The sequence below is a fragment of the Colletotrichum scovillei genome (assembly GCF_011075155.1).
Source record: "Colletotrichum scovillei strain TJNH1 chromosome Unknown Contig00006, whole genome shotgun sequence".
In the NCBI taxonomy this organism is placed as follows: domain Eukaryota; kingdom Fungi; phylum Ascomycota; class Sordariomycetes; order Glomerellales; family Glomerellaceae; genus Colletotrichum; species Colletotrichum scovillei.
Window position 1 is genome coordinate 4,749,431 of NW_023336264.1, and position 12,474 is coordinate 4,761,904.

At 55.6% G+C, this 12,474-nt stretch overlaps 4 protein-coding genes across 4 annotated transcripts; 2 read left to right on the plus strand and 2 right to left on the minus strand.

Annotated features, from left to right (window-relative positions):
- Positions 1–1,826: 1,826 nt before the first annotated feature.
- HER10_EVM0005843 (uncharacterized protein) lies at positions 1,827–3,467 on the plus strand (the record flags this gene model as incomplete). The annotated part of the gene is made up of 2 exons (XM_035475447.1): positions 1,827–2,123; positions 2,310–3,467. 2 exons carry the CDS (start codon positions 1,827–1,829, stop codon positions 3,465–3,467), a joined length of 1,455 nt encoding a protein of 484 aa, XP_035332690.1.
- A 399-nt stretch (positions 3,468–3,866) lies between these two features.
- HER10_EVM0004224 (DNA polymerase alpha/epsilon subunit B) lies at positions 3,867–5,751 on the minus strand (the record flags this gene model as incomplete). The annotated part of the gene is made up of 4 exons (XM_035473876.1): positions 5,554–5,751; positions 5,175–5,490; positions 4,171–5,104; positions 3,867–4,102 (listed from the first exon to the last, which is right to left on the minus strand). Exons 1-4 carry the CDS (start codon positions 5,595–5,597, stop codon positions 3,867–3,869), a joined length of 1,530 nt encoding a protein of 509 aa, XP_035332478.1. The 5' UTR covers positions 5,598–5,751.
- A 319-nt stretch (positions 5,752–6,070) lies between these two features.
- On the plus strand, positions 6,071–7,741 carry HER10_EVM0000435 (ABC transporter). Its single transcript, XM_035470218.1, has one exon. It carries the CDS (start codon positions 6,371–6,373, stop codon positions 7,208–7,210), a length of 840 nt encoding a protein of 279 aa, XP_035332033.1. The 5' UTR covers positions 6,071–6,370; the 3' UTR covers positions 7,211–7,741.
- Positions 7,742–7,779: 38 nt separating this feature from the next.
- Positions 7,780–11,350, minus strand: HER10_EVM0003962 (uncharacterized protein). The gene is made up of 7 exons (XM_035482940.1): positions 10,273–11,350; positions 9,835–10,210; positions 9,712–9,783; positions 9,532–9,655; positions 9,308–9,484; positions 8,984–9,247; positions 7,780–8,938 (listed from the first exon to the last, which is right to left on the minus strand). Exons 1-7 carry the CDS (start codon positions 10,352–10,354, stop codon positions 7,853–7,855), a joined length of 2,181 nt encoding a protein of 726 aa, XP_035332448.1. The 5' UTR covers positions 10,355–11,350; the 3' UTR covers positions 7,780–7,852.
- Positions 11,351–12,474: the final 1,124 nt, after the last annotated feature.

Consider the following 12,474-nt stretch of genomic DNA (forward strand, 5'->3'; position numbering starts at 1 on the left):
TGGTCGACTAGCAGTGTCAAGTTACTGCATTGAGTCAAGTAAAGGGCGCACTTGCGGATGCGGGTGCACGGGGCCGGAACAGGGATCCGACGGCGTACCGGGAGCTTTGCCGATCGGTGGCCGGAAGCCGAGCCGGGGCACTTTAGCATGCCCGGCCTCCGGACACGGCGACAGCAACGGAGCCGACCTCCAGGCCGTCATTTTGAGGAATATATAATCCTCGGTACGCAAATCAAAGGAATCCCGTCGCCAGACGCGTTGACAAAGTAATCTTGCCTTCCTGAAGTACCACCAGCTGTGTTTGAGAGGCGTTGGGAAAAGACAGCAGTATGGAAAGGATCTCGGGGGGCACTGGACCCCCCCCCCCCCCCCAACGCTCTAAAAATAACAAAACTTAGTTGCAGTCTGTGGTTAGAGAAATAGAGTCAGGTTCTCTCGTCAGCGTGATCATGAGGCCAGAGTTCTTGTCAAGATTGATAGTCTGGAAGGATGGAACATGGACTAGGATTATTGTTTGCCCTCGTCCTGCCTAGCACTTTCCCGAGCTCTGTCTTGCCTAATACCTAGGCGGAAACCTGAATACACAGGAAGATGCCTTCATATACCCCCTCAAGTCCATTCCTGTCACCAACCAGCAGGCGCCTCTCTAGGTCGGGAGGTCAGGTCAAACTGGGATGGGTGGTGGAGTGGTTAAAGGTTAACAATCATCAATTACGCCCACAGCCTACTCGACGACAGGCTCCGAGTTCGATTCCCAGCATGAGCACCAAGAGATGTAGCCCCAGTTCAGCACCGGGGGGTGAACTCTTTTTGGGCCTCTAGAGTCTCTTTGCTTAGGAATCTTATTAGCTCTAGAACATTGATATCCGCTCCATCATTTGACAAAAATCAATGTTGCAGAACTAACTTCCTCCTCTGGTGATAGTTTGCCTATCTGCAACTGCTCCATACCCAGATACTTCTGCAGAAATCGTTGAAGTTGATTCCATTGCCCCCAAGAACGGATTCAGGGGAGCTCTTCCCGGGCAACCCAAAAGGTACTCCTTCCCTCTTCATTCTCTGCGCATTGAACAACCTCTCCTGCCTCCCAGGGCAATATAAAAGATATCAAGTGCTTATTTCACGAGTTTATCTTTTTGCTCTACTTCACCTCCAACACCTTATTGGCGCCTCGATTATTTCACCACAATATCATTCTACCAAAATAGTTCCTCTTCCATCGTCACAAACTTCTTTCCCAAGCAATCCAGCCGACGAGGCATACGACAATAAGCAAACCGCCGACCAAGGCTGAGAATCAAAGCAACGGGCAGCACACGTTACTCAAGACGGATTAGCTTTCCAAAATCTTTTTCTCCGTTGCTACCTTGCGAGGCTTTATTCTTCACGAAGGCACAACTGCAATCTCCAAGTCTCTTTTCCCCATACTTCACTGCCTCAGGGAACCATTGTCTCAAAGGAAGCAAGAGTCTTCGTAGCTCCTGCCTCTCGTTCTGGTTTGTCAGTTGACTTTTCCTTCCTCTTTATACTTGGAAGACAACGAGACTTGCCAACCGGGCACTTCATTATACAACAAGTTGAAGACTTGATCAAAGCACAATCTAAGAAGGCAAGCACGCTTTGATAGTGGGCTAGCGGGTTGTGAGCTTTACTATTTACTGACCAAACTAGCATTGACGGGGATTCTTTCAATCCCAAGTCATTTGCCACGAAACCCTATACAGACATACGCCTAAATATCTTAAGCATTTATTCTCTCGCCGGTTTTTGGAGTGCCAGATTCAACTTCAGACACAATCAGTCCCGATATCACTATCAGTTGCATCATGCCTCCAGCCAAGGTCTCCCGCGTGGCCAAGAGTTCCCGTGTGGTCAAGAAGCCGGTCACTGCAAGCGCACCTCGAAGCAAGACATCCGAGACCGCGTCTTCGAAGAAGAAACAGAAGATACGCGCCTCAGCCAAAAAGTCAAAGACTCCGAAGCCAGCTGAGACTACAATCGTCATCGCAGGCCACAAGCGGTCCATTGTCGTTGTCGAAGAAGACAGCAATGACGACGGCATGATTCAACCCAGAAAACGACGCAGAACTGGCGGCAACACTAACGCTCACGATTACCACGCCGTCCGCGAGAGGCCTCCGCCGCGTGACTATGGAGCAACCTTTGCGAGGAAGTCGACGGCCCATTTCACTTGGGGCGCTCCTTTGATGGCTCCTCCTCTGTCTCAATCTGCTCGGTCCGATTCGAAGAACAAGTCCGCGATTCCCCATACAAAAAGCAAAGAGGTAGTTCGTCCCGGAAGCTGGCAGGCGAGACCCAATACGGGTCGCTACAGCGGCATCTTATCAAGAACAGACACCCCGGAGTCGGAACCGGAGCCGGAGCCCAAGAGCCTTGGTTGCCCCTTTCTTCGAATCCCCCTCGAGATCAGAGAGGATATCTACAAGTACATCTTGGTCGCCGACGAGCCCATCCGAGTCCACCAGGGCTGGTCCGCAGTCTACCCCCGGAACAGAGTAGGCATCCGCACCGACCTCATCCGAACGTGCCGCCAAGTTAGAAAGGAGGCTCTCAACACCCTCTACGGCGAAAACACGTTCCTCTACCTCCTCCGCGACGCCGCCAAACTTCCCGCCCTTAACGCGCAGGGCGAGAACGAGATCGTGGTCCAGCACCCGCTCGCCACCGACGACGACGCCCTCTCCGACTACGAGGCAGACAGCGCGGACGAGGACTCTGACGGAGAAGACGATGTCACCAACGGGCCCTCGTCATTCCTGGCCGACGGCCACACGGCAGCCGACATTGATATCCGCCGCTTCGGCCACAAGTTCCGCAAGCTCATGATCGTCGCCGAGGCCAACCGCGCCAACGCGCCCTACCGCCTCAGCATGGCCAACGCCATCAACGTCTTCCGCGGCCTGCGGCCCATCCGCCCGCGCATCCACACCCTCACCATCGACATCACGCCCCAGCGCGACCCGCGCACGGGCGACGTCTCGTTTCTCGACTTTTTCGAGCGGTCTTCCGAGGTCGTCCGCACGCTCCGCGGCCTGCCGTGTCAGTTTATCGAGATTCTCGTCAACACGGGCGTCAGCGTCGGTAGCAGCAGCAGCGGCGGTGATGGCGATGGTAGCGGTGGCGATGGAAGTGATAACCCAGGAAAACAACGACAAGGCCAAGAGAAGATCGTCCTCAACATGAAGTACGCGGCCAACATCCGGCGCGCCAAGCGCGGCGAGAAGGACCTCTGGCGCGACGACAGGGTCATGCAGTCGTACCGCAGCGCCAAGGCGGGCGAGGCGCAGAAGAAGCTCGACTCGTTGCCGGCTGCGATCCGCAAGATTTGGGAGGCCTCGAATGGGCAGTTCAAGCGCCGTCAGCAGGACGAGTTCGGCGATGACGAAGACGATTATTGCTATGAGGATTGGGAGGATTCTCTTCTCTTTCAGGATGGGGCTTTTTGATTGCGTGGGTTTGCGTTCGGGAAGGGGTTTGTTTGCTTTGAAGTCTTTGATTTTGGTTCGCGGTGCGTTTTTCTTAGGAGACGAGAGAGAACTTGGGTGCTGAGGTCCAAAAGACGGTAGCATTTGGTCTCTTCTCCGGATTCGCAGATGCATAGGGAGATTTTACTCCTGCAGCCCCTTTGAGAGGGCGATTGGTTCATAGAGCATGCTCCACAGTGTTGAATTTCATCATTAGACCTTGAGAAATTGGAACCCATTAACTCAGAATCTCCGCTCCATGATGGAGATGTTTGCATTTTCTTCATAGCTCGAGGGTGGGGGTATATCAAATCATAAACCTTTTTATATGCTCTCCTTCACAGCCATTCCCAGCTCTCTCTCCCTTTCTCTCTCGTCCCATCATGATGCCGCTGCTGAAGTCGCCGTGATCTTAACCTTTGAAACCTCCAGCGTCTCCGTGTCCACCAACACCACCTCCTTGGTCTCTGCAAAAGACGGCACAGTAATCAGCCGGACCTGCTGCCCGTCGCCGCCCTCAATGACCTTTGTCGAGAACTCGGGCTGGCATCCGACGAAGAAGAGGTGCGGCGCATTCTTCATGACGAACGGGTCGTCGTCTTGGAAGGGATAGGCCCCTGAAATAATAGCAATCAGTCAAGTGGTCATCTTCAAAGAAGGGGATAAATTAAGGGGCAAAACTCACAAAGCGTATCTGGCGCGGTCGGCGCACTGCACCGCCACCTACACATGGCCTCCATCATGCCGAGCCGGTCGTCGCTGTCGACGTACTTGAAGACGTCGTCGACGTTTTGCCCGCCGGTGCCGAGGACCCGCCAGCCGTCGACCTCGCCCTCCCAGGGGTTCGTCGTGGTGTCGAGCCAGCCGGGCTCCTTGGCGTCCGGCGCGGCGCAGTAGGGCCGCGAGCGAGGGAACATGGCGGCGTGGATCGGCTGCTGCGGGTAGCTCGCGTTGGCCGGGTCCTGGGGGCCCGGCATGAGGGTGACGGGGAGGGAGGGGAGGAGGTCGGCGAGGAAGTCGTCAAAGAGCTGGCTTGGGAGCGGGTTGTAGGCGCTCGCGTCGTAACCGTATTTTTTGATGGTGGACGAGGCTTTGCTGGTGCCGTTGGTTGTGGTTGCGGTTGTGTCGGTTGTGTCGGTTGTGGCGGCGGTGGTGTCGATGGAGTTTCCTGCGATGATGAGGCGGGAGATGGTGCTGAGCTCGGATTGGGTCGCTGGGGAGAGGGCTTCGCCGAGGAGGTATTCTTGGAGGAGGGAGAGTTCGAGAGCGTAGGAGGCGTCTGTGCCTGAGAAGGAGAGGCCCGAGACGATGGCGATCTTGGAGGAGGGGCGTTTTTGGGACGGTGTGCCGGACATGTCGTGGTCTTCTGAGGGGTCGTTTGCGAGGGTCCAGCGGGTTGGTTGGGGCGCGACGTCGGGGAACTTTACGTCGATGACTTCGAGCTCGCCGTTTGCGTTTTCGGAGCCCATTACGCCAATGATTGTGCCCGTGACTAGGTGGATGGACTTGAGGATGTCGCCGACGAGGCGAATGCGGCCCGAGTCGTCTTCGAGCATGATTGTGTCCTTGTCTTCGTCCGAGTAGTAGCGGTCCGTGGAGATGGGGGCAGAGATCCAACGCTGTGTTTCTTCGTTAGTCCCCAGAATTTGGATACAGCTCGAAAAGGGGGAAGAGAGGTCATGGACGTACGTCCTTGGAGACGTCCTCCAAGATATTGGGCTTCAACGCCATGTCCATGTAGACCGTCCCCGTCACCCAGCACAGCTCGCCCTGGCGGACGTCGAGAACACGGTTGACATGGCGGGCCTCCTCGCCGCCTATGACGGTACCGTCCCACGCCTCGGCTGCGACTGCGTCGACGGCGGGCCGGATGGAGGTGAGGCGCAGGAAGTAGACGTCGGCATACTGCTGCTGGTACGAACGGTCTTTGGCGAGGTCAAAAGTGTGGAGGGGTTTGTAGGTTGACGGTGCGCGGACGAGATTCGACGAGGATGCAGTTGCGTCGCTGTGGTTAAAGGAAGCTGGTTAGCGAGCTTCTAGGTTTATAGATCAATAGGAACGAACACACGCTGGCTTTTGGAGAAGCGCGGTGGCTTCTTCGAGGGTGACCATTGCAGCAGATGAGTTGTGTGTTTCTTTCGACACTTGCTGACGGCTGATGTGATGTGACTGAGCTGCAAAGAGCTTTTGCGTAGTGTCAATGGGCGTGGTGGATGTGTGAAGCCGGGATGTGAATTGAATGCGCACATCAGACGCGTCGGAGGACTCTAGGCTGGCAAAAGTCGCGAATTTTGGCGTTAATTGTGGTTGGGAGGGGTTGCTCCCCTGTACTCCGTAGGCTGTCCTGGCTGTGGCTTACTGCCCCCGGGGAGGGCCCCGCCCCGGTGCTTGGAGCGGCCCGGAGAGACGGTTCAGGGACTGTGCCCTCCGTCCGTTCAGTGTGGTTCACCTAGCCTGAAAGTCAATTGGATGGCGGGGTTCCCTTGCAAAGTTGCTCCCTGTGTGTGTCATCAGTCGCCCTTCTGGAATGAGAATGAGGGGCACTTTTTTTTTTCCTCCCTCCCCCGCCATCCCGCTGGGCTTTGGTTAACTCTGTTGCTAGTCCAATGCGCGGTAAAGTGTTAAGACATCTGGATTTGGGCCCCTCGGTCTCCGTCTTCCCGTAGTATCGCCGGAGGGTCAGGTCATGACGCCTTTAGTCTGTAGGCGGTGTGAATGATGCATCGCCTGCCTTTTTTGCCCTTGCTTCACACCTCCCTCTCTCCCTCTCTGCATATTTCTTAGTCTCTCATGACCAAACTCGTGCTCTTTTCTCTGCCGTTTCATTCACTTTCATACTTCTTAGATTTCACTGTCGACAACTTCACCAACACAAAACCTTCACAATGGCCCAAAAATCGCCCACGATCGAGGTGACAAACCTCAGCTACAACTTCCAAGACTCGAGCTCCGGCCTCAAGAACATCTCCCTCTCCGTCCCCTCCCGCTCCCGCACCCTCCTCATCGGCGCCAACGGCGCAGGCAAGACCACCCTCCTCCGCCTCCTCGCCGGCAAGCGCCTCGCCCCGCAAGGCGGCATCTCCATCGCGGGCATCGACCCCTTCAAGGACGGCCTCGAGGGCGTCACCTACCTCGGCCTCGAGTGGGTCCTCAACCCCATCGTCCGCACCGACATTGGCGTCCTCGAGCTCCTGAGGTCCGTCGGCGGCGACGCCTACCCGGACCGCCGCGACGAGCTCGTCAGCGTCCTCGACATCGACACCGCCTGGCGCATGCACGCCGTCTCGGACGGCGAGCGCCGCCGCGTCCAGCTCGCCATGGGCCTCATCCGGCCCTGGACCATCCTCCTGCTCGACGAGATCACCGTCGACCTCGACGTCCTCAGCCGCGCCGAGTTCCTCGCCTGGCTGCGCCGCGAGACGGAGATCCGCGACTGCACTATCGTCTATGCGACGCACATCCTCGACAACCTCGCCGGCTGGCCCACGCACTTGGTGCACATGCACCTCGGCACCGTCCGCGAGTGGGACACGGCCGACAAGTTCATCGAGGGCCTCGACGGCTCCACGGGCAACAGCACCCTCGGCGAGCTGGTCCTCGGCTGGCTGCGCAAGGATCTCAAGGACCGCGGCCCGAGATCGCAGGCGAGGGTCGCGCCTGAGGGCAAGACGTACGCGACTGGCGGCCTTGGAGGCTACGGCGACGAGTCTGATAAGCTGAAATAAGCTTGTTCATGTTTGACGAAAGTTTGGAGCAGCTAGAGGGGTTCGGCTGGTGATTGGCGTGATTCAACAATTTGGGTCCTTTTTTCAAGATTTCTGTCTGCATTTTGCTAGAGAGAATGGCGTCTACGGCACTCAACTGCATCAGGGACGGCGTTTTTGCGTTTTTTGTTTTCAACATTGTGATGCGGCGACCAAGGGGGTCGATAACCGCATCGGTGTGTCTTTCAACTTAGACCACGGCATACAGAGAAAGGCAAGGCTATGGTACAGACCGAACGAAACGAGGGGAGAACAAGGGGGGGGCACTCTCAACCGGCCTCGCTCGGTGGCGGCGTTTGGTCATGTAGTAGACCTCTTCAACGAGGGGACGGGCACAGTCCTCATGGGCTCATTTTCTTTTAGGATTTCCACGGCTTTAGAGATACCCTATGTCTTCAACCAAAAAGGGAGGCGTGACGTTTGGAAGGAGGATCAGCTGTCGACTCAACTAGACAGATATGAACAAGTCATGCAATAGAATGTCAGAAAGACATCTACTTTGAAAATTGCGCTACTCATCTCTGAAAAGGGGGTATCATAAATGCAGATGTTCCGAGCCTGTTGCCGGCATGAGGCGAGCCGTGTCATGGCAACATGGCGTCTCTATGTAGCACTCTTGGAGCTCATGAGGACCTTCATCGTGTTCTTCATCAACGACGGGATGCCGCCCAATCCCTTGCCCTCCAATGCCCGCAGCACAATGATCCTATACTCGGACCAAGTGATGCGCAACCCCCTTGCGTCTGCCAACCTCGCTAAACTGTTCGACGTCACCGGCCCCGCGTGCCGTGTGGAGATGGCGTCGTCGTTCGCAGCCAGCTCACGATCCTCCAGGTCGCGGATACACTCGATGGCCTGCAAGCTCAACAGCGGCGAGTAGGAGAACCCAAACAGCGTCGGAAGCGCAAGGTCCATGCCCAGGTCTTCGACATATCTGCGCAGCCGCTGTGTGACGGGGCCCGCGCTAAGGCAGCCGAGAGCGTTCTTATCACCATCGTTGAAAGCCTTGCCGCGCCAGAGGCAGTTGCAAATGTCCATGAGGTACCCGTTGAAATGGTTCACGTAGCTCGGGGCATACGTTGTCGGCTGCCGCCGGGACATGGCCATCTCGAAGCCCTTCTTGTATATGGCGAGGACGGTGCACAGGCGCGACACGTTTGCTAGGGAGTGGCTGAAGAAGAGGAGGTAGATGAGCTGCGCGGGCGGATTGGCAATGCGGAGGAGAGGTTGAAGTGTAGGGTCAGAGATGCTGGCGGCAGCCTGTTCATATAGGTCGAGGACACCGCCGTGGACAGCCGCGCTGGGGGAAGCTTGGACAACGTTGAGGGCGATGATGCTTGCGTGCTCCATGACTGCGAAAAAGGCACTGACGGGGGCATCTTTGGGTATTTGGTCAAGCGAGTTGAGAACAAAGGTCCAGCGGCGGAGGAGGTTTTGGTAAAGTTTGAGCAGTGCTAGCTGCGACTCGGCCGTTGGAGGAAGGCACTTCTCTAGTGGCTTCAGAATCACATTGTACAGCTCTGTTACACAGTCAGAAAAGTCGATGAAGAAAGCGAGATTGGAACGCTTGCCATCGAACACAACGAGAGGCGCGTACTGGAGGATGCCTAGGATGGAATCCCGAGCATCAACACCGTTCCATGTCGGAAATAGTTTCGTCAAAAATTGTAAGACGACGGGTGGAGTTTCCTTTACAGTCAGCGAGACTCAACCAAGGCCGTTTGCCACACTTACTTTGACACGAGCCACGTATTCCTCCAGCATTTTCATCGTCTCCGCAAACGACTTGTCATCGGCATTACCGTTGAGCACGTCTTCGAGTACGGCATTGATCCAATGAACCACCCGCTTTGAAGCGGTGTCATCCTTTTTCAGGGCCACGAACTTCTGCAAAAGGGGGTCCGCTAGCACAGCCGCAAGCTGGTTAGGTAGCTCAATCTTCTCGACTGTCTGAGCAAGACGATCGGCGCTATCAATCTCTTCCAAAGTGACGGAGGTCTTTTGTACTTGTTAGCCAGGCACATCCATTATCTGGCTGTGTTTCCTCCGAACGCTTACCTCTGTGGCTTCTGAGGTATAGACAGGAGGCAGGTTTGACGACTTATTGCCGCGGGCCCGTAAAGCCTGATGGTTGACGCTGAAGCCGTTCTGAGGTTGACCGGCTGCTTCAGCAGTCCGTTGAGAATGGTCTCGTTGGATCTCATTTAACCTTTCGCGCCATTCCACGTCGGGGTGCTACCAAATCAGTACGGGTATCTCCTGAACGTCGTGGCGCCTCTCACCTTGAATGCCGAGGCCCTGCCCCTCAAGGCATCGCTGACGATGATCTCAGGATAGTAGTCTTTGAAGACCCGGAGGAGCCCTGTCAATGCTGGGTCATTTCCTGTTTGCCTGGAGAGGTTGAGGCTGAGATGTGCCATTAGCGCCGAGAACCACCTGCGATTGCAGAGGGACCAACTTACACAGCTTGGATCCTAAAAGGCCGGACGTGTTTTCTGCGTGTGATCAAGGCGAGTAGATGGCAAAGTTGCGGTCTGGAGTCGTGTTAGCCCCTTTTCCGTTCGCAACAGAGGAAGAGTCCGCACCGAATGGTTGCCGTATCTAGCAAGTTGAACAAAACAGCGTAGGCTTGCGACAAGATGGCAGGTTTTTCGATGACATGGTATGCCATAATGAGCCATTTCAGAATGTTCGACTGCAGAACCAGGGAAGGCTTCAGTTCCCCGTGGCCGAGGCATCCCACCACCCTCAGGACGACATCACTGGATAGCCGAGTAGCGGGGTAAAGATTCTTGAGTATCGTATTCAAGCTTGCCTGATCCAACAGGTTTGGCCTCGTGAGTAGGTCAATGAGTTCGCTCAAGGAGTCGGGAAGAAGGCCATTTTCAAATGCGTATGATGCGACCTTCTCAACAGTAGGCTTGATGCTGGTCGCCCGCCGTTTTGCAGGCAGTTTGGAAGCTGTACGAATGAGATGGATTTGGGTCAATGCATGGACTGCACATGTGAGGGGATTTACTCACCCTCCACAACATCGCCAATCAGGAGGTCAACGTCAAGGTCAACGTCTATGTTCATAGACGTATCGTTGGTGGGCGAAGCCATTCTACCAGGTACGTCGGCGTCTTGAAATTGCGACACTCTTTTTGTGCCGGATTTCCAATGGATGGATACAGTGTGGCGACATTAGATGAGGCAGGCGGGTCAAGCGTCGTCGTCAAGTCGCAGCATGGGTTGGCAGGCCCGAGCTGTCCAGAACGGTGAATGAGAGTGGCAGACGCGTCGCGGGGTGAAGATCAAGGTGAGCGCGTCCAGACCGGGAAAACTGCACCGTGCACTCGGACCTTGTCACTTTTATGGGTCCATTCCCCCATTGGCTGCATAGAGCCGGTATGGGTCCGTTCTTCGGCGCCCAGCGTCCGGGGTCACTGGCCGGAGCAAGCTCCATCCTCAGCAATTCGCTAAAACAGGTGCAGGCCCAGAGCCGGAGCAGCAGAGCTGTCTTCGACTCCTTACAAGGTGTCGGATTCGATGTGGGGGTGGGCTTTCGGTCAGCAGTGTACGCAAGGAGCGCGAATGTGCGCGGGACAGGGAGGCATCAGCAGCAGCACGCCTCGGTGAAGAGTTGGGCGAGGCCGGGCGAGGCCAGGCGAGAGCCCCTGTGTTGTTGCACCGCTGTCTAGGTCCTGCGGGTAAATGAAGAGCCTGCAGAGAAGGCATGTCATGACCTGAGAATCTGACCACAGTTGAAATTTGCCCCCGTGCTGATTGATGGATATCTGCTCCGGTACGAATACGGCCTTTGGTGATTTGGACCCCAAAACTTCGTCTCTGTGGGCGGCGGGGAACAGCAAATGGACAAGCCTGAGCAGTTGCAAAAGATGCTCATCGGTCTGGGAGTATCCAATTGCTGGCCATTGACATTGTGGCAAACCTTCCGGACCGTAAGCGGCGCATATGCCGTCTTGGCTGCCATGGCTGCCGCTCATTTGGTCTCTGGGGTCCATAGCGGGGGGACTGATGTGAGATATGAGGTGCAGTCATCCAAAGAGTCGAGATTTGCGGGCTTGCAGCAGGTTCATGGGAAAAGATGACGAGGACGATTCGGCTCCGGCTGCGAATGATGTCGCTTCTACCCGGCCTGCTCCTAGCTTTTACGTCGCGGCTACGGGGTTCGGGTAGGAACTGTCGACAAGAGGCAGGTACACATGCACGGTAGTAGCAAAAGGGAAGGAAGAGGGATATTCATGGTCTTGTTTGGGGTTACACAAGGCAACTTGAAAGTATCATTTGCTGCAACCGCGGTCTGCAACTGGTTACGTCTGGCCTGGAGAGAGGAGAGAGGCACGGCCCCCAGTAAGGTAGGAAGATATTAAAGTGGACTTGCTTACACAGTAGGGCGCATGATGCCCATGTATGGCAGGGTATCTCGACATGGCTTTCCGTCTTTTGGCATGGAGACGAAAGACTCTGTTCTTTTCGTCAGGGAAAGTCCGAGGCGAACGTGAGATGATGCGACGAACCGGTCAAAGTCTTGATGGCTGAGGGTGGTACTTACGTGATGTACTTTACGGAAAGAAAAGGTACGACGAATACGGCACGAAGAGACGTATCTATCGACTGATGACATCTTGGGCCGTTAGTTACCTGAGGTAATAGGTAAGTACCGTACCCGTTCCAGAAACGCCCGTGCTCACCGTTGTATACCGCCATCCCGACGCTCCGTCCCGCCAAGTTCCTGCGTAACCTCTGACCTCGCGCCTACTACCCACGGCTACCTTAGTTGCTTACCTTGCCTTCGCCGACGTCTCTCACCGTAACACCAACACTGCTTACCTTGCCTTACCTTGGACAACTACTGCGTAGGTAGCTAGGTAGCTGCCTCTCAATGACAGGGTTGCTTCGAAACAACCTGCAACCTCCAACAGTCGCATCCTGCAGAAATACAACTGGCTCCAACATTGCCCTCATCTGGCCAAGCTCGCTGACCGAGGCGTCAGAAGCGCCTCATCCCTAACATAATCTACGCAGTAGCGCCATCTTTACCTGCTGTTCCACAAACTGGGAACGCAAATGCCTCGCAAGAATCCTTCTGTTCTCTGATCCCGTCACATCCTTCTCTGAGGTCCAGTGCTTCGTACAAACCTCCACCTTGGTGCGCGAGGTCATTGTCGCCTCCACTTCTGACTGCATGTTTTGTTCAAGACCACGGTGACCGAGGTGTC